This window comes from Etheostoma spectabile, chromosome 1 (assembly GCF_008692095.1).
Source record: "Etheostoma spectabile isolate EspeVRDwgs_2016 chromosome 1, UIUC_Espe_1.0, whole genome shotgun sequence".
Taxonomy (NCBI): Eukaryota; Metazoa; Chordata; class Actinopteri; order Perciformes; family Percidae; genus Etheostoma; species Etheostoma spectabile.
The window spans coordinates 16965868-16987542 of NC_045733.1; the positions used below are offsets into that span (position 1 = coordinate 16965868).

At 43.9% G+C, this 21675-nt stretch overlaps 1 protein-coding gene across 6 annotated transcripts; it reads left to right on the forward strand.

Moving 5' to 3' along the window:
* Positions 1–247: 247 nt before the first annotated feature.
* Positions 248–20972, forward strand: sema6d (semaphorin 6D). 6 transcript variants are annotated; one of them, XM_032535587.1, is made up of 20 exons: positions 248–501; positions 6887–7058; positions 8020–8131; positions 9263–9323; positions 9530–9592; positions 9724–9825; positions 10046–10136; positions 10343–10462; positions 10783–10871; positions 11652–11869; positions 11975–12106; positions 13486–13641; positions 14015–14188; positions 14535–14675; positions 14901–14978; positions 15086–15144; positions 15734–15790; positions 16305–16487; positions 17530–17771; positions 17889–19019. In XM_032535587.1, the coding sequence occupies exons 2-20, from the start codon at positions 6935–6937 to the stop codon at positions 19017–19019; spliced, it is 3333 nt and encodes a 1110-aa protein (XP_032391478.1). In that variant the 5' UTR covers positions 248–501; positions 6887–6934. The 6 variants fall into 6 exon arrangements, with proteins under 6 accessions (XP_032391478.1, XP_032391817.1, XP_032391735.1 ...); XM_032535671.1 differs by lacking the exon at positions 248–501 and adding an exon at positions 1214–1472; XM_032535926.1 differs by lacking the exon at positions 16305–16487.
* The last annotated feature ends 703 nt before the right edge of the window (positions 20973–21675 follow it).

Sequence of the window (21675 nt, forward strand, 5' to 3'; positions counted from 1 at the left end):
CCCTCTTAAATCCAAACATTTCTAAAGCTGGGTTTTACTAGGCAGCCACAACTCAGCTGAAATGATTTTTACTAGGCTCTCTAGCTGACTTGGAGTTGGGGGGATGGGGTTTAACAGAGAAGGGGGGGGGTGCAATACGGGGTCACAAAGGAGGAGAATTGGGAGGGAGGGGGTCTTTTTCTTTCTCTCCGGGCTCTAGGAAAGAAAGGAAGGAAGCCAGAGCAAGGCAGAGGAACCCAAACCTACTGAGGAGAGATGGATGGTGGGGGGAGGGACTGGAGCAAGAGCGCTGCTTATTGGTAGGCTGTGGCTCTCTCTCTCTCTCTCTCTCCCTCTCTCTCTCTGGATGGATTGACTTAACACGGGTCGAATTACACCATTTGCCGTGCATTAGTTTGTTTTTCTCCCAGCCAGGAGAAGTTGAATCACTACGACGCTCACACAAATTTTTGTTGGATTACAGCAACACAAAAAGGATACAAAATAAGCATTTCAGATGAGGTGAGTTCCCTGCCGCTACGTGGACATGGGCAACACTCAGTTGCGCCGCATTACGCAGTGAAAGTCGAGGGGGAAACTAGAGAGAAGTCTTTGCTGGAATACGAAATGTTTCTTCTGATCACGTCGTTATGCTACTCTGCAAAACCGATGGTTGCAGGACAGAAATAGTGCAGGTCCGGACTATTTTGTACTTGTGCTTCGATCCAATTTACTTAGTATTCCTTCCTTCCCGGCATGTTTATCTGTCCTGCTCGACGCGTCTTTCCGGCGCTCATGCAGCGGTGTAACAAGAGGACAAACCAAATCTAAAGTCCCCTATTTTCATTTGTGAGACAGTTTACTCTCCTATTTAAGCTGCCAGGAATCTTTATTAGGCTATAATAAGTTCTACAGTCTCATCATTAAAGCATGTATCAAACTGGTGAGCATTCGCTATTGAGATAAACAAGCACAGAAAAATAGTTTTTTTTGGAAATTAGTTTTTTTTTATATATTCTGGTGGTTATGTGGGATATTGTGCTCTTCGTGAGGAAACGCGCCCTTTATCATCTTTAAATCAGCATTAAATCAGTGATTGGAGGCTATGAAGTGAGAGCGCGGCGTTGGTGGATTGCGCGTCGTTAATGTTTATGTCTTTTCCCTCTGGTTTCCAAAGTTAATAGTAGTGGAAGGGGGCTGGTGTGTCGGTGTATGAGGGAGGGGGCTGTGTGGTCGTGGCAGAGCTTTGAAGATCAGTCAGCAGAGCTCAGGGGCCCGGGGACGGAGACAGAGCAGGCAGTCTAAATGCTCATGTGTGTGGCGAGCGGCTGAAACCTGTGCGAAACTGGATAAAAAAAGAGAAAAGTGGGGTCCGGATGGATCTTAAAATAACAGGAATATTCCATGCTGGGTGTTTTCTCTTAAATGGATTACCAAAGGAATATGACATTCAGTCGGATTGCCCCACTCATGAGTGAATTCGGACACTCAAGGTAGGTGTCCTCGGTGGTTTTTAAAGTACTGGTAGGCTATAGTGTGTTTTTATTTCTTGGATACACTCGGTGGTGTATTATTAAGATGGAGCTTGGATTTAATAAAAAGGACAAATAACTGCTGGCTCCCATGCTATCCGGAGAGCTACTTTGTGAACGGAATCTAGGAGGATTTCAAAGTAAAATAAAAAATATACCCATTTTGAAAGCAGAGATGTACACATAGATTAGGATTTGCAGAGAGTAAAATCAGAGCCACGTCAAGCCAATCTCGTCTGTTGCGTCTTCTTCTGAGTTGTGTTAAAAAGGCTCAACCCATGAATACATTAAAGTTGTTCGGATATTTCGTCTTCATAAAATAAACTTGGAATAAAAGGTCACTGGCACACGATTGTAGGCTACGGACCATGCTGTCAAACACAACCTAGTAAAGCGTAAAAGACGAGTAGGACTTTAGCGTCGGTGTCTGCTCACTCACCTTTAATTTATGTCATGTATTCCCGGTTTATAATGGGTATTATAATATTAGATAATACAGTAGGGAAGCGCTCGCAACCTTTCTGGGGGCAGAGCCGCACGAGAGCCCAGCCCTGCGCATGCACTAAGTGCCGTGGAGGCAGTTCAACGCATGCCCCATCACAGTTGTCACTCCACCGCTGTCCCCCGCGTCTTTGTTGTCTTTTGTATGAGTCTTACATGTGGGCCAAAGGGGTCTGAAAAGATTTGCCACGGTTAAAACTTGAATGCCTTTACGCACCCAGTCCGCACAATGGCTGCATTAGAGCCCGGGCTGCTGCGTGGATTGTGTACGCAAAAGAGAAGAGGAAGATCCTCACGCAAAACTTGAAAAATGACCAGCGAACTAAGGAAGAGGAACAGAAGAATAAAGAGAGAGAAAGAGAGAGAGAGAGAGAGAGTTAGAATATTTTTTTTTTCATAAGGAGACATGTAGGTCACAGTTAGGAATTGTTCTTTCGTGTCACATTATTTAAGAAAATGTGGCCAAATTAAGTGAATAAGCAAAAAGGAGATGAACCAAATATACAATCAAAGGGCGTACTCTGAAGTTGTCCTTACAGACTAATCCCATGTGCTAAATTAATTATAAAGACAGATTGATTGGTGCTATTCCCTCAAACCAGTGCAGTCCCTTTACAGCAATAAAAACACAGCAAATGGGTTTAAAACCTCCACCAGATGTGTGCATTTCCCTGAAACTCTGGAGTGTCGGAGCTCTGTCACAGAGAGAGGAGAACCGTAGCTACAGAAACTACATCATGAGGTTGGCAGGAGCACCACACTCCGGCCAGGTCAGACATCAGAACCAGCCGTGGGTTAGTTGACAGCACAGCTGGCTGATGTCTCACCTCGGCTCACTGGCCACGGGGTCAAAACTCAGCGACCAGAACGACCACCGTTAACCTCCACTTTAGCCGGCTGTAACCCCGGAACAACCACCATTGAACCATACAGCGACCGGTGTTAACTCTTTACACCATATGCCTTATGGTTGCCCCAAACTGCTGCTTGGAAACCAGTTGTTCAATGCTACATTGGTTGAGTGATACAAGTTTGACCCTGTGTGCAGCATTTGGAGTCAATATGTTTATACAGTTAGCTTTGTTCCCTCAGAACCCCCTTTTAGTAGCCCCAGAACAGCTCTCCTGAATGCAGGTCCACTGGCTGGGGGTGGGGCGCCATTGTGTTGACTTGCCCAAAGCCCCCTTTGTTTCCCGGTCACACCTGCAGCTCAGCCCCTTTTGTGCTCTACTATAGCAGAACGACTGCTGAGAACAGCCTTTCTCCTGTTTCACTCCTCCTATCACCAAGGTAGAGAATAAAGGGAGGGAAGCACAGTTTAGGGTGGCACAGCCCTCTCTTCTGCCAAATCTCTGAAGCAACAAGTCCGACCAAGCCTCTCAGAAGTGATCCTTGGGTAAATAGCACGCGATTAGGTGTAGTGGTTGTTACTCAAGTGGTGAAAAGGAGTAGTAATTATTTTCTCGGCCTGTGTGGTGGCTGCTCTAATCATCTGGCTGACTCACGTTCCCGTGTGGCTGCATTTTCATTATTTTCTTAGAGCAGTTGAGAGTTGAGACAACCGTGGTACGAGACATATCCAGTTTTCGACAGTCAACATTCTTACGCACGCATTTAAAAACATACATACACCAAGAGTGAAGAAATGTCTGAAACTAAACTCCATGGCTATCTGATTTCCTGTGCTGTTTAGGCATACAGAGCAGTATGGTGCAAGATGACAAGCCAAGCAGCCTGAAGCAGCAGCAGCCATTGTCCTTCTGGGATTGCATCCACCCATCACACTTGCACGCAATTTACAAAACCTCACGCACCCCTGTTGTTTGTCTTCCTTTTATTAGCCCCAATTCCTCCCAACAGGACTTCCATGTAAACATAAATCCATTCAGTGTTGCAGTGGGGGAGAGGTTATGGCTGACATATGCCAGTGAAAGCACAACTAAGAAGAGAATGTGTGCTAATCTGTCATTTTAAGCTTGGAACACTAAATCTTTAGCTTTAACTACCAGAATTGGACTACAGAATCCTACACCCACCATCAGTAGAAATAGTAATCCACCAGACCCCCTCCTTCTCTCCGGGTTAAACACCATGGGCCTGGGCCAACAACATCAGCAGGGAAAGTGCGTGGTTGTAGGACATTGAAAAGCCTGTAATAACAGAGGTAGAGTGAGGCAAGGCTGAATGGCACCGTGTTGCGTGACAAGCCCAGCATCTTTAGGCTTGTCGAGGCCTATATGTGTGTACACACACACATACACACACACACACGCACACTGGAGGGCAGGAACCAGAGAGCAAAAAGGAATAGTCAATAGAAAACACGCTGGGCTCACTAGAGACTGAGAAGTAATTTTAGATCGCTGACCTCTGGATGTCTTGTTTCTGTTTTACATTAAAGTTTCTGAGGAAAGCCTTTGCCTCTGCAGTGTGGCTAATATCACGCAAGGAATCATGGGAGATCGGAGCTGGGGTTCTGCCTCTTGTTGGAGTGCTTTTCTTCTGAATTGTTTAGTGAGGGAGAATGGAAGTGGTGCATGCTTACTAAGAGAGCAGGACTCTAAATTCTGACTAGACCGAGGAAATTATTTACCTGTGAACATAGCAAAGTTTGGACTGGAAGCACAGCCTGCTGCCTGTATGACAGCACTATAGAATTGAAATGTGGAGCATGGTTTATTTACCTTTCATAGATCCTCTTTTTTTATTCTCTATTGTGGTGCGTTTGGTATCTATTCCTGTCCCTCGCTTCTCCAAGAAACTCAGCAATTTATTGCTTGGGCCTTAATACAGCACATTTCTCGTTGTGAGAGTGTCTGAACGAGGTACTAAAAAAGGAGCTGCTATGCTTTTAAGGAACACCACTGTCTTTCTTTTTAGTGACTTTAGTGGTTATCGAAGCTTTCAGTACTTTTATCATATTTTTAGCATGTCTGTGTCTGCGCGTCATGATGGATGCCTCGTCTTACTGCAAATCAAATCTACCTACGGGTACACATCAGTTAACCGATCTTTGCAGAGCAGTGTCATCATGTCTCGTCTAGATTAAGTTGCTGATGATGTTCTTCTGTATAGATCTGGTGGCCAGTGTGCATAGATCTGTGGATCATTTGTGTCCAGACTAGATTAATTTTTATCTAGATTAGAGTATGTGGACTGCTCCAGCGTCATTGATGTCATAGGCCTTCATTAGATATTTTTATTTTGTCAAAAATATAAAAACCTGAAATTTAACTATTATGTGGACTAATTGGGATGAAGCGTTACATTACCCTTGCATTACCATTGCAACTTCAAAGGAGTGCTGAACAGCCATGATTACACATTGTTTATGACTAAAACATGCTGGCATTACTCTGCTTCCATCTCCACCACTTCCAGTATTTTTAGTGACACATCGTCGTGCAGGAACTGCTCATATCAAAATTGTATTATTAAAGGTCCTGGAAAAACACACTGCGCTTTATATCAACATACGCTTTAAGGCAGTGTGCCAAATTGTGTATTACTTCCAATACACTGACAAAAGGCTGACATGCTGATGGATATTGTCACTGTATAATCTTCTACTTGACAACCATGTACATTAGTTTATTTAGGGTTTTAAACTAAGTGTTAGATTTTTTATTTTACAAGATTAAAGTAGGCAGATTGTGAGTTTCAAAGTTTTCACATGGCTACAATGACATGGTAAAATCCATAGATTGCCTTTGCTAGCCGCTGACCTACCATGCTTCCTGTGTGGATCAATCAAGGCACTAATGGTTTGGCAGGCAGGGCCCTCAGACAGCACTGGAGCAGGTGTGCTTTGGGGCTAATTGAAAAATGAGTCAATAATGTGTGTGTGTGTGTGTGTGTGTGTGTGTGTGTGTGTGTGTGTGTGTGTGTGTGTGTGTGTGTGTGTTCCACCCGCATCTGTCGTTGCATTACACCATTTGAATGTGTGTGTGTCCAAGTGTGCTCCCAGCGTATCCATCCCTCTGCCTGTGTGACGTCTCCCGGTAAATTGTTTATATCCGTTCAGGCTTTGCCTGCATGAATAATTTGTTTGCCTTATAAATATTTGAATGTACAGCGATCATTAATATGCACAGACACAGTCTGTCTCTTAAGCACTCCTTTGCGCACTAACATACACACTAAACTCCTGCCACTCCCACAATGAATTATTACGAATGTAGTTGCCGGTCTAACATGTCTACAATCAGATGCAGTACAAACAAAAAGTGTATACTATACAAAAATGTACGTGACTTGATCTTCCTAGAACTAAGATGAGCGATTCACTGCACTGCACTGCAATAAAGTGCCCCCACCCTAAGGAAAGGCTGGAGCAATAACAGTCAACAGAGCGCTAATAGAAGTCAGCTAAGGTCAGAGCAGAGGCTACACCAGTGATGCTGATGAAGTTGCAATGTGCTGATTAGTGTTGAGCCTTGCCTGGGACAAACCAATCAGAGCACAGATGTACAGAGACAGCAGGCCCGCTACGTTTCTAACAGAGTGGACTTCCGCTGCATCCAACACACACCGAGACACCCCACCGGCCACTTGGCTGACCTTCCCTTAGACAGCAGATGCAGGGAGAGGTATAGGGGAAACGCCAAGCACTGCCGCTGAGAGCTCAGCCATCAACATGCCTGAGAGGGCATTCTGTGTGCCTTATGTTTGTATTTCACTAATGTAGTCGGTATCAACGAGAAAAGGAAAACTTTACAGTGGAAATTTTCCTTTTTTAATTGTCATGAGGTAACCAAATGGTTAGGATTTGGCGCATGAGACTACAGTTTGCAGCAGAAGGTATATATATTTATATAACATGAAATGTATTACATGTCAAGCAGCAATGGCATGCCTTTTTTGTGTGTTTCCAGGTAACATCTCCACAAGAGTGAAACAGGAAGTGTCGTCTGTGAGCAGCCATGGGCCAGAGAGCTGCGCTTCTGCTCAGTGAGCTGCTGCTGCTGCTGCTGACAGCGTCACGCACTCTCCTCGCAGTCAGCTTCCCCGAGGACACCGCACCCCTCGATGTCGTTGACGCACACTGTGAGTACACGCACGCAAAGGAGTACGGCAGGGATGTGGGTAGAGATTAAAATTGCTGCAACATTACTGAAAAAGTCAACAACTATCCTTACTTACTCCAGTCACACATGGAATAAAGACATATACCGGCAGCCTCCTTCTTCTAGTTGCGTCAGCAGTTCCAGCGTGCCATATTCATAGTAATACAATCAATCAATCATTAATCTGCTATATGGTCAGTTGGGGCATTCCGTGGATTTGATTTGCATCTTTGTGATGTACTGGAAGAACAGAGATGTGCTGACATAGGCAGCCATTATCTAACGCAGAGATCTTCAACAGGGGGTCCGGGACCCTTAGAGGGTCCTCAGAGTTACTGTAGTGGGGGCTAGCAAGTTATGGTTTTATCATTTTGTTTTCAAAACTTAAAATATGTCTTAAAATATACAGAAACATAAGTCCAACCTAATAATAGCTAAAAACCAATCGGCCTATTTGTGATTTTTATTGAGTTACCTTTTTAATTTACACAATATTGACAGGCTGCAACTAAAGGTAGCCACTAAAGGATCCACTGTGCAACATGTATGTTTAACATTAAAACATAATGTATGACTATATATGAATAAGTCCGTTGTTATTAGCTTAGTGTTGTGTGCTCCATAAAACATGTATGTATAAAGGCTTTAGGCCACCCTACACATTATTGTAGGCTCAGTTTAATATGTAACTCAATTTTATACAATATTGTATGTAGTGGGGGGTCCGTGCTCAGTCTCTCTTTTAGCCAAGGGGTCCTTTCCATTACCTTCATCGCAGGAGGATTTGTAGAAAGCACACACAGCATATTTATTTCTAATCAGTACAGTACAGATAAATATAGCAAGAGGTGAGTGTGGTTCATCCGTGCAAAATTGTCTGCTTCTACCACAAGTTTCCCATTAACAATGTGTGTGTGTGCGCGTGTGTGATTTCTGCGCAGTTTCACGGCGGTACCCTGTGTTCAGAGGCAGGCCCTCTGGCAACGAGTCACAGCATCGCCTTGACTTTCAGCTGATGACCAAGATACAGGACACTCTGTTCATCGCTGGCAGGTAAACTCAAAACCACATACACACTATCTCTATCACTCTCTCTTTCACACATCCCCCACACCAATAAACTCAGTCGCTCCTTGGCATGTAAACAATGGCATGGGTGGGGGTGGGGGTGGGGGTGGGGCTCTTAGTGTTATTGGATCTGTGGCTTCTAGGCCTGCATTTGATGTATATTGCCAGTATTGATCCAGGAAAGGCGTCTATCATGGCGGCCTGACACGCTGTCAGGGATTTCTTGGCATCTTTACATGTCTTTTTGCTATTTATGGGCACTGGGATTAATCTGACCGCCAGTACTAATATTGTAGCAGGAAATCAACTCGACATCTACAGTATAAAACTCCTACCTCTGAAGTCCCTGTAATCACCACCACATGTATCACTGTTGTCAGGTAGATCCTTCTTTTGCCAGTTTGGGTTATTCACGTTTTTACTAAAAGTGAAGCCATATGCTGTTCTCTAGGGGCTGATAAAATGTGATCCCACTGCTTTTATTACATTTTTATAACCAAGATATAATCAAAACAATAAGTGGTTATCATGTAAAATGGTATAGCAGAGAGGATATTCAGGTTTTCATAAGGCAGTTGCATAAAAAAACAGACTTCCCTATGCCTCAACCCTACCACACCCTGTTTGCCGTTCATATAATACAGACATTTAAATAACTATATTTTAGTGTCATTATTTTCAGGTTTTTCAGGTTCTGACAGACTACCCAGGTTTTAAAAAAGAAAAAGATTGGTTTAAACCCATTTCCCATTATTGAGAATTAAAAATATTGTTGCGTTTCCTGTCGCAAGAAGAGGCTGAAACCATAGGTCACAGTAAATAAGATACTCTAATGACAAGTGCAATTCGGAAGAAAAACAACATTTGGGGAAAATGATGCAAATGAGTTGCTGACTATTCACCACCGTTCATCTACCAAATGAAATAAACTGCATAGTAGATTTTCTGGAAACTGTATTTTTGAAATTGAGACCTGAATTGATTTTTAATGAGAATTTGACCCTTTAATTAAAAAGATAATAATAATAATAATAAAATAATAATAATAATAATAATAATAAAGACACTTCAGTTTAATTTTACGGAGCTGTGTGTTTTGTTGCTGTCTGTCCACAGAGATCAGGTGTACCTGGTCAGTCTGAGAGAATCCTACAGGAATGAGATCATTCCTTACCGGGTAAGATTCTCGCCACAAGCTGTTCTCTCAATCCACAAACACTAAAAGGGCTCCATAGAAAATACAGAGCAATCCATCACACACACTGGACAGGTTGTAAAATGAGAGAGTGGAAATGGGAGGACTGGGCGTGCGTGCGTGTGCATGAGTCAGTGTGTGCGAGTGTATGTCTTAGTGTGTCTAATGCTCCGTGTTGGTTTTCACAGAAGCTGACATGGCGATCGGGCCAAGCTGACAGAGACATGTGTGCTATCAAGGGAAAACACAGAGTACGTACAAAAAAAAGGCATTCACCTTTTGTTTTACATTCCACCATGTGGACGGAGGCTTAAACATGTGAGCAGATAAGCTGGCTGCCTCTAAAAAAAAACGCTGCCCTGTGTTTTTTGTCTGTTTTCAGGACGAGTGCCACAACTTTATCAAAGTGCTGGTTCCCAGAAACGATGACCTTGTGTTCATCTGTGGTACCAACGGCTTCAACCCCATGTGCAGATACTACAGGGTGAGTATCCAGTGCCAGGGCCTTGCAGGTTCAGATGCGCACATATGCTGTTGTGTAAATGCACTTGAAAGTCATTTGCGTAACACATAATTTCTTGTTAAATAAGCTAGACTTGTTTGAATGATTCATGTGCGTGCTAGTTTTTCTAGTGTGTTTGTTTTCTCTTGTGTCCCTTGATGAAACCTTTTTAATGTGTGGGTGATTGGTGTATTCCCTGCAGCTGGATAACCTCGAGTTTGATGGGGAGGAGATCAATGGACTGGCACGATGCCCATTTGACTCCAAGCAAACCAACGTTGCCCTTTTCGCTGGTAAGAGTCAAACGCACTCTTTGCCTACACACATAGTCTTGCTGAAGAAGAATGGGTTCCTACTCATGCTCTCATTATCACCTCAGTGTCTTTGCCACAGTAAAACTTTGCCTGCAGCCATAGCAACCCAGCCAATCAAGAATTTAAAAAAAAAACTGATGAAACAAAGCATTGAAAAAGAATGTATCCTAATTTTTGTTTTTTAGAGGGGAAGCTGTATTCGGCAACTGTAGCCGACTTCCAGGCCAGTGATTCTGTCATCTATCGCAGTATGGGTGATGGATCAGCCCTAAGGACCATCAAATATGACTCCAAATGGCTGAAAGGTAAGTGATTGCCTCTTCATCACTCTAAATCTTTATTTATCTTTCCCTTTGCTTTCCTCGCGATACACATGCTACCTGCCAGCTAGCTAAATGCCCATGGTGCACGTATGTGCGTGGCTGTCAAGAGCTGTTGTTTGAGTGATGGAGTGATTTCCTGCCTTGCCAAGCTCCATGGGGATATTGCCTGTTCTCTCCCAGGCAATCTAGGTCACCCCCAGCCATATACCGCCTTGTACAAATCCCTGAAATATTCAACATGCACAGTGGTGGTGACGGTGCAGAAATACACTTCAACTCGCTGCTTCTGTCTCTCCCTTCAGAACCTCATTTCCTGCACGCAGCAGAGTACGGGAATTATGTGTACTTTTTTTACCGAGAGATTGCAGTGGAGCACAGCAATCTGGGCAAGGTAAGACAGCGCGCCTTCCGTTTATAAAGCAGAACAGATCCAGTAGGCAGGCCTTTATCCCCAAAAAAAGCTTACACCTCCCTCAGTGCAGTGTTTTTTCCACAAATAACCCCAGTGGTAATAGGGCCCATTCAGGCGATGGCAGTACATTGCATAATAATAAACAAATTTCATCAGCCAGTGTTTGCTGGGAATGTTCTACTAATGTAAAACCATTACACAGTGAGAGGCTTTGTCTCACGGAGATGTGCACTCTGGGTCTGCCACCTGCGTCCCATGCAGAGGGCATTGGGATGTTCAATGTTTGGAGGCCAACTTCAGATTTGACCATGGCTCATCCTAAACGGGTCTGGCCAAGCCGCAGGAAGCCAGCATCCTCCATCAGCCACCAGCCAATAAATATTTCAACCCTACTAATGCTTGGGTGACACCTGGCCTCTGATGGAGGTTTGCACTGGTAAATAATTAAAACTGTCAAAGCCAACTGCTTCAAACACTTCATTTATACTCTAAGCCTTGGTAATGAGTGCAATCAAACACACATTCACATGGTGCTGCATTGCCGGTGTCTAACTTTAAATGGTTGCTACAGTCAGGGTGAACATTGCCTACACACAAACTTAAAGATGAGAGTGTGTGTTTGTTAAGTCGTCTGTCCAGAATTGCTACAGGGTAGAGAGATGCATTATTCAACATGTCAGAGTGTTTTTAGTGACGTTCACTCTGCTGCCTTCCTCTTCCACCTGAATTTGTCCTCTCTCAAACCCCTTCTTCTCGCAGGTTGTATATTCCCGTGTGGCGCGGATCTGTAAGAATGATGTCGGTGGGTCACAGCGGGTGCTGGAGAGTCACTGGACATCTTTTGTAAAGGCAAGGCTGAATTGTTCAGTACCAGGGGAGTCCTTCTTCTACTTCGATGTGCTTCAGTCAATCACTGATATCATCGACATCAACGGAGTTCCTTCGGTGGTGGGTGTGTTCACCACGCAGATGAACAGGTGAGCAGTGGATGCGGTTAGTTGTTAAAGTAACCAATGCCGAGGACAAAAATAAATCTAGGAGTCATATATGGATGATACATTGAGGTTTTTCTTTCTCTAAAGTATCCCAGGGTCAGCTGTTTGCGCCTTCTCCATGGCCGACATAGAGAAAGTATTCTGGGGTCGGTTCAAAGAGCAGAAGACTCCTGACTCTGTGTGGACTCCATTTCCAGAGGAGAGGCTGCCCAAACCTCGGTAAGGATTAAACTTCCCTTTTCCCTTCAAATATTTCCAAATTCTACACCATATTTTATAAATTATATATATATGGGAGCAGGTGGTGCTTGACTCAGCAGCTGTTTACCACCAGACAGTTTTTCTAATTTTCTTAACCCTTCTTTCCCTACGTTAAACCCAATGAAATCAAATATTTTTCACTAGTAAAAAAGGGACCAGAGCATGAAATTAACTTTTTTGATTGATTTGATTTTTTGATTTTTAAATCACTTTCACTTTTTAGCCTCATAAAGATGAAAAACAGGAATTGCTCTGTCTCTATGAGCCTACTTGTGGACATTGCGCCATCATCCCGAGTCAATCATACAGTTTCATAAAGTACTTATTGGACTTTAACTTATCATTGCATCTTCAATAATGTAGTTGTCCTCAATGTAGGTCATCCTGTACATCTAATCTGCGTTTTTCCTGTATCCACCGTGTGGGGTTATGTGTGCGCGCGTCAGTCGCGGGGGGGACGGAGCCGCAGCCCCGCCCGCTGCAGTGAGCCGACAGGATTGAAACAGCAGCAACTTTCGGGCGACTTTGTAGTGAAAAAACTTTACAGCGTACCTTGATGTTAAAATGTATATTTGTTGGCAGGATGTCTTTTGTTGTACATTTTGTTGGTGAGATGTTCGAGTTACACACGCCTTGTCTTCATATCAGAAACAAGGAAATGAATTTGGCCCGTTCTCATTCCCGCTCGGTCAGTGGCTGCACGTGGGATTGCTGGGACTGTCGCGAGTAATGAAAATGTGATAGGGGGACCAGACAATCAATCAATGTCTTCCAGAAATGCGGGACCTTGATTGGACTACGTACACTGCTTATCGATAGTTACGCGTCTGAATCACACAATTCTCATTGGCTACCAGCCAACGTGGCAGGTAGATTGACAGTGTTACCCGCCAATTGCGGAATTCACCCGCATTTGGCAGGTGGGCGGGTCTTAATTTCATGCCCTGAATGGGACCAAGTAATTAGCTTTGACCCAGCACACACATTCACCATCTGCCGATGATTAAATATTTAATTAGGCATAATTAGATGTGTTGCATATTTAACATGTCTACAATCAGCACGTATATTTGTAGCTCTGCCCTGTGTCCAAAACACAAAGTCCACGAAGCACCTCATTACCCCGGTAAATCATTAATGGAGGATAACCACGCATATGTATATTTTATGTTTCCAGCTGAGGCCTTTATGTGATCCTAATAAGCACCTGCTTAATCCCCCCCCCCACCCACCCACCCCCTCGTTGCACTTTCCATTCATTTCAACACACGCCATTATTTCTCCCTGGTGCGAGCAATTGTATAGGCTGATCTTTGACCTTTCGCCCTCCGTCCTAGACCCGGGTGCTGTGCAGGTCATGGTCCAGCTGCATCGTTAAAGAGCTCCATCGAGTTCCCGGACGATACCCTGCAGTTCATCAAGTCCCACCCCCTCATGGACACAGCTGTGCCGTCTATTGGGGATGAGCCTTGGTTCACCAAGACTCGCGTCAGGTAAACGCAGAAGCACATGTTGGGATGGCAACCCTTTTTTTTTTTTAAATAAATAAAAACACAAACTAACTTTTAGGGTCAACCAAATGACTCATTTCTCTCATTGCATCACTACATAAGGCTGTCACAAACAGCTCTCTGAGAACTTTGCCCAATTACTGTAAGGTTAAATAAAGCTGTATTACTTATTATCAAAGAATAATAATAAAAAAAAGACTAAAACATCTGATCAAACTTTTTATAGTAATTCAAACTTGTTTTACTGTGGAGCTCAAGAGCCAAAGCAATTCATGTATTCAAAATGGTGTCTCCTATTTTGCATGGGATAACCACTACTGTGAATAACACATGCTTCTCTGATGTGTGCGTGAAGGTACCGACTGACAGCGCTGGCTGTGGACAATGAAGCAGGACCTCACAAGAACTACACCGTGGTGTTCATCGGGGCTGAGTCAGGGGTTGTCCTCAAGGTTTTGGCCAAGACTTCCTCTGTGTCTCTGAACGACAGCCTGCTTCTGGAGGAGATAGAGGTCTTCAACAGGGCCAAGTAGGGATACACACACTTCCCCCCCCCCCCCCCCCCCCCCCCCTTTCTCTCTTCTCTTTTTCTCTTCCCCTTCTGTCTGAGGAGTCAGCAACTTTTACAGTGAAGCATCCGGGCACAGATGGCAGTGTCTGTCTGCTTTCTGTGCATGCATAGTATGTTTTTAGCGCTTATTTGTGGATGCGGAACACGCTCCGTGGGGTGTGTTGGAGGTGAAAATCCTGTTAGACTGTGAGAGAAAGCTTTATGCGACTTCTTCACCTAACAAGTGATTACATCTTTGGAGACTGAAACAGTAGACAGACTTATCTGATAAAGCTCTGATCAGGTTTCTCTCTTCCCATCCCAGGTGCCTGTCCAACCACGAGGATGACAAGCGTGTCCTCTCGCTGCACGTGGACAAAGAGGCACACAGCTTGTATGTTGCCTTTTCAAGCTGTGTCATCCGTATTCCCCTGAGTCGCTGTGAACGGCATTCTTCCTGCCACAAGTAAGTGGCGCGCAATTGTACACGTAGGGGGTTCAAATGTGCTTTGTACATTCGGCCATAGGTTTGTGGCTTAATTGTTTTGTGTTTCAGAAAATGCCATAAAGGTAATGATAACAGCTTTATCTTATGCCTTTTGGTTAATGTTCAGTCAGTCACAAATTATTATAGTGCACTTCCCAGAATGATTAAACCCGGTGTTCTGAGTGTGTGTTTGTTTGACTCCAGGTCTTGCATTGCATCAAGGGATCCTTACTGCGGCTGGAAGCCTCATGGGGCATGTGAGAGGATACAGCCTGGTGTTTTGTGAGTTCAAGCCTCAGCTTTGATATAAAGAGAAAATTTATAGATGAGAAAATGAGATCAAGAAGAATTTTCGCAACTCGTTGATAAATCTCTCTGTCTCTTTTCAGGACTGGATATGAGCAGGACATTGAGTTTGGAAACACTGCCCACCTGGGAGACTGTCAGGGTACGGATCTCATCTCCATACCATGCCGTCTATCCTGAGACACACAAACACAGACATACATACACTGACACACATACATGTACACATGTACGCAAAGACAAACTCATTTCCACACACACCATAAGCCTGCACACTTACACCGGTAACCACTCCAGTAACTTGCCCCTACATAAGTCTATGTGCAATATTAACACACACATCTGCATACAGTACATGGCCACCTGTAACTTATGCCACCTGTGAGGCAGAAACATGGACATGTACAATTAAGGGGTCATGTTTAGCCGGTGCAAATGGTAGAGGTCTTAAGGTATCAGATGGCCAGAAAATATATGGCTTTGCTTTTTGGAATTTACTATAAAAAAACCTGTCCCTTCATTTGTACCAACTAAACATGACCCCCGCTGAACCTCAGTATTGATCAGAACCAGAGGGCCCACAGTGACTCCAGTGAGGAAAGGACACTGCTAGCGGGTGCTTTATATCTTTACTTAAACCAAATAAACTGCACTCATAGTGTCTCTTAGGAATTTTAGTTTATACTTCTGAATTCCTTTATACTGATTTCTTGTCCTTTTAATTCTTTTAGCGTTTTTGGGCACTACATCAGCGCCAGATTACAAATCATTTGGCGACCCTACCTCTGGTTAGTTTGATCTTTTACTCAAATGGTTTTCTTTCCTTGAGTTCAGCATCTCCAACCCTGTCTTTCCACCACTGCCACTATCCATCTTTTCTTACCAAACACCTCCTGAATGCTTATGTCACCTGCTTCATTTTCATCGTCACATACAGATTCATGGGGAACATTGTGCTCCATCTTAACACAAATTTACTTCCTCCTTTTCACTATTCCTGTTTCAATCCCTCTTTCGTCTTGCATGCCCAGCCACCATCCCTTGGCACCCTTACTGTTGTGTACCAACTCCTCTTTGAACATCAGTATCCTCTCCTTTTTTCCCTTCCAAATTTTCTAAACAATAAACACAAAAATGTACTTTCATTGGTCTATAAATGTGAACTGTTATTAGGTTTATTGACTATTTTGTCAGACACTAACCTTAAAGATTACCCATTGTCCATGCCTACTAACCGGGATGATAACAGTATGCTTTACCCACATCTGCACAGTTTGTTAACAAATTTGTTTGTCACCACAGACATGGAGTTTTCATCAACGCCAGTCACTGTCCACCCCAGTGAGCCCCTAAAGCCCCCAGTACTCATACCCACTCAGAGCCCCAGCTCTGGGCCTGGTCCAGAGCTCTACGGCTCAGGCTTTGTGCTGCAGGATGACCCAGCCACCTCCCATTCTTTAGACTCTATCCCAGGGGGGCAAGAGGGTAAGGCCCGCAGAGAGGCAGCCAACATGCTGCAAGGAGCCTGATCTGATAGCTGCCAACAACTCTTCACTAAGACACACACGGGAATCCACACATAGGCTCACATATGCAAACATACGTGCACACATTGGCAGCTACTTAGGGTTTTCACATTTTCATATTTTAATGTAGTCTCTTTCTTTTTAAAAATAGACATTTCCTTACATAATTTAAGTTGCTATACAAAGTATATTTTCATGTTACTATAGTTTTCTTTCCTTTAAATTGTAATTTTCTTATTTTCTTTCTTGGTTTCTTTTAAATTATTTATTCCCAGTCTTCTTTTAACCTTACACTCACCTCATATTGTTTCTTTAAAATCTTTGGTTTGGATTTAGCTTCTGTCTCTGCCAGTTTAGATTTCTTAACTCTAGCTGTAGTAACGGTTTACCCTGGCTGGTAGATCATTGACTGGGCCTGCTCTGCCACATCACTGTTGTGGCTGCACGGTGGATGACTAACTCTTTCAATGTCTGTGGTTACTAACAAACTACCAGTTGAGAAACAGCTATCTCAACACCTGGAAGACAAGCACTGCTTCTCTTTCCTCTGAACAACTTCCTGCTGTTTGATCTCTTGTGCAGATTAAATTTGGCTCTCCATCTCAAATAAAAGTGCACACCTAACCCTTTGGTACCGGTTTAACGCATGACAAAAAGGCTCTAGTGGATCATGGATCAAGTCGTCCCTTCTTCACTAACATAGCACTGCTTCTTATAGATGGTGAAATGGATGTGGGTACCTAACAGCTTCTGCCAATGTTCACCATATTTCTTCTTCATTCGGGTTTAGATGAATAGGAATGTGTCAATATTTACAAAATTTGGTTGTGGCTGACTGGTTACCTTGTATAGAGCAGAGTTGTGAAATCAGAAACTCATGCATGGTTGTGTTCTCACACAAACATGTACATTTCTGCTGTTGAATGTGGAGGGCCGCTTCACTGAGCACTTTGACTCTTTTCACCAGGGGGTTAACCAATTCTTCTTCCAATGTTTTGTAGGTGTGTGGGATATCCAAGCAGGTGAGACCAACCAGATGGTCCACATGAACATCCTCATCACTTGCGTGTTTGCTGCTTTTCTCATGGGTGCTCTCCTGGCTGGTCTGATTGTTTTCTGCTACCGAGACTCATTCCTCCGTAAGCCTAGGCATGTCCACAAGGATGCAGAGTCTGCACCTTCTGGCTCAGACTCCACTGGAAGCTTTGTCAAGCTCAACGGCCTCTTTGACAGCCCTGTCAAGGTACAGCCATAAAAGCAGCTCCACTGCTACATCAAAGCCTTTTGTGGAGATGAGTGATTGAACAGGATGTGAAACTATCTTATCTTACTCCTTTGGTTTTTCTTTTCACATTCTTAGGAGTACCAGACCAACATTGATTCTCCCAAGCTCTACACCAATCTGCTGAGCAACAGCAAAGACCTGAATTCACCCAACGGAGACACCAAAACTATGATCCTGCGGGATGGCTGTCAGCCCCCTGAGCTGGCTGCCCTGCCTACACCTGAGTCCACTCCAGTGCTTCAGCAGAAAAGCCTGCAGCCCATCAAAAACCAGTGGGAGAGGGCTCATGGAAAGGCCAGCGGGCCTCGTAAGGAGTCCAACTCATCAGCCAAGAATCCTCAGTTCCTTCCTTCTTCTTCTTCTGCTCCTCCTACCTCCAACTCCAACCACCCTCCCCTCGCTTTGGGTCACTCCCACATCCCTAGTGCGGTTGTCCTGCCCAATGCCACACATGACCGATCTAACCTTGACAATGGAGATGATACATTGCCACATTCATCTGAGAGGAAGCTGAAGAACCCCGATTCTAAGGGAAGTAGGAAAGACCAGAAAAGGTCTGTGGATGCCAGAAATACCCTAAATGACCTTTTAAAACACCTAAATGACTCAGTGGCCAACCCCAAGGCAATTCTTCAAGAGGGATCAGGGCCTCGCCCAAGGCAACAGCTCACACTGGAGCCCATGGAGGAACTAACAGAATTACCCCCCAAGGTGCCCAGCCGTGAGGCTTCCCTGTACTCTCCCTCCTCATCCCTGCCAAGGCACAGCCCCACCAAGAGGGTAGATGTGCCCATGCCTACAACTCCCACAACACCAACGGGCAGTCTGAGCATGGGGGGCACCCTGGAGAGACAAAGAGGGGGGTATCAACTCCACCGGAGTGCCTCTCACAGGCAATCCCTATCCACCTCACCAAATGGGGTAACCATGGGGGTGTCTGTGTCTCGACAACATAGTATGAACAGAGGGGGTTACATGCCCCCAAAGCCCCCCTCCAGACTCGACTCCCAAGGCGGAGTGATGGGGGCAGGATTGCACTCAGCCCACCCATCCTCTATACCCCGACAGACATATAGTGGGTATGGCTCACTCCCTCGCACAGGGCTTAAACGGACCCCATCACTAAAACCAGATGTGCCCCCTAAACCCAATGGGTTTTCACCACAGACTCCACAGATGCGAGTGGTCAATAAGTACAGTTATTAAAAGAGCATGGACGCTTCTGAGTGAGCTCTTGGCCTTAACTGTAGAGCTTTGAGCCCTGAGGGCTTGGGGGGGGGGGGGGGGGGGGGGGGGGGGGGGGCTACGGAGTGTGTGTTTGTGTATCGACTTGAGGTGTGTTCACCCTTTAAATGATATTCACATTCATTCATACTAAAAAGGGAAATCACGCATGTGGCCAAAGAAACTCCTAGGGGCTTTTTTGTCCCTATATCTCCATCTCCCTCGTCACGGTAGCCACATGATATGAACGGTGGACAGTGGTGAATCTGCTGCTCCCCATTGTATATGGGCTTTGGTGTCGCCCGTTCCCATATTAGGTACGAGGTTTAAGACACCAGCTTGGACCGCTACAGGGTCTCTGCGTGTGGTGCCATGTTAAAAAACAGTGGAATACTTGAAGAATTGGTCTCATTTGTCACTGCCCTTGAGCACTGTCTTCCCACTAATGTGAACTGAAAAAAGAGGAGAGGTAGGCCATGCCTTTGTTAGTAAGATGGCTTGGGGCAGTGGAGAGGAAACTCAAAAATCATACGTGTGCGTGTTGCTTAAGATATACATCTGACCGCTAACAGCTGAAATCAAGCAGCAGGCGAACAGAGAAATTAATGTGCGTGTGTTGGTTGATTGGAAAGCAGATTTGTGTAAAGGCAGTACACATATTATGCCTTCACACTTGTTTATCTAGAGTGGTGCCACATGCCAGAGGATGCATCTTAAGACATGTCTAAGACCTAAGTCATCAACTCTAATTTCAATAATAATATTTTCTCTTCTTTGGTGTTGTTTGAACCCATCTGAACCAAGCCAAAACCAATTTTTGTGCCACGCTGTAGTGTTTTTGGTAGTCAGGTTAGACTGAGGTGAAGTTGGTCATGCCTGGTGTATACTAGGACAGGGACTTTGTAACTCACTGGGAAATTAAAATTTTCTGTTTTTACATTTGCTGCTATTGGTTTTAGACTTAGGCGTTTGTCTTTGATGCATTTACTCTATCACACTGGGATAGTCCTAAATATGGGTGTGCACATCTGCTTGTGTGTGTGCGTGCGTGCGTGCGTTGTATTGCAGACAGGGGCCAAGAAGTAGTTTTCACCAATCAAACGCACTAAAACTAATACATGGAGAATATAAAATGCTTCTCCCTAGGATTGAAACCTCCCCTATCCTCCACTGCCCCTTTGTAGAAATTATACTGGTGGTTCAGGAGACTTCTTTTCTTTATGTAGCAGTGGTATTAAGAAAAAACATGCATTTCCTCATCTCATTCTATAAAAGAATTTTGAACAAAATGATTTGCCTTTATAGTGTTTTACTGTGTTATTTAAAAAAGAAAACTACCATATAACACTAAAGATACAACAATGGTATAGCCCATGTATATGAGTCCAACATTTCAGGGCACTTCTATTCCAATAAATTTGTGTGTCCCTTAATAGAAGAACACTATAATTTTCCCTTTACATTAATCCTATTAATAAAGGTATATTAAACCGACCCTAGAACAATACATGGATGGAACTCCTCTGTCATCTGCCGTGCTGGTTCCGCAGCCCGCGTTCCCTGTGCAGCTTCCCTGTGAGTGGCCAGTGTACAATCAACACAACAATTTACCAATGTGTCCAAATGAGTCATGCTGGGAATGACAAGATCTTGTATATACTTAAATACTATAAATAAGTATACATATTTTTAGGCAAGTGAACCTGAATCTGTGCATTGTGTGCCTTATTCACAAAATGAACTACTACAGTATAATATTGGCAATGTCAATTGGTCCTCTGTATTGCTGTCTTTATTGTCATTTGCTATATAAACGATTTTTATACAAGAAATTTGAAAATCAGTAGGATGTGTTGGAAAATTGCGATTTTAATGCAAACGGAAGTGATGTGGAAAAGAAATTGACAGACATTTCACTTGTGAATGATTGTCGTATATAAGGACAGTCAAAAACATTGGGGTATGAATAAATTTGTCCTCTAGAGGTGCCATGCAGTGAATGTATTTTGTTGACAGTGGGATGTAGGGTGGTTAGACCTTGCACTGTGGAGCAGTCGGCTCAATGCAGAACATCCTGCCCACAACCAATGTATTAACACAGTGTTCACATTAAAGCCGTCATGTAAAGATGTTGGCATGGGCTGTAGTCGCAAAGAATTCGTTAATCCCCAGGATTGCAGTGACAGGAATTGTTTTATTGGCCATAGTGACGACTGACTTTCTCTTGGGTTCATTATTTGGGTGACATCGGCAATCCTTTCCAAGTGGCAGTTGTCTGTTTAGCCCAAAGCCACATTTTGTTTACAAGTGATGATTGTATGTAAAGACTTTCTGCCTGTCATTTAACCAGATTTTGGGCTCTCTTTTCTACTCGACACATGCACACTGACATCACAAACAGACACTCAACATACACTGCTCAACTGCCTTGTACATTGCAATATGAACTGGGTATTTCTGTTGCAATTTAAATTGAAGCCTTTATATTTCAGTCTGAGCTATGTTAATGTGCAGATGAACCGGATTTTGTCATGTAATTTTTGATTTTAAAATTGTGCAACATGGCGATGCCAGGCCAGCTGTATATATGATCTCCAGAGTATTTCAGCGTGTAGATATGTTGTAAAGTTGTACTGTG

What these genes read in the sequence shown, in the direction of transcription:
- sema6d (XM_032535587.1), top strand. Translation starts at nt 6,935, where the DNA reads ATGGGCCAGAGAGCTGCGCTTCTGCTCAGTGAGCTGCTGCTGCTGCTG. An exon ending in GAGGTCTTCAACAGGGCCAA is followed by an intron (nt 14,189 to 14,534) that starts GTAGGGATACAC and finishes TTCCCATCCCAG; the next exon opens with GTGCCTGTCCAACCACGAGG. An exon ending in TATCCCAGGGGGGCAAGAGG is followed by an intron (nt 16,488 to 17,529) that starts GTAAGGCCCGCA and finishes AATGTTTTGTAG; the next exon opens with GTGTGTGGGATATCCAAGCA.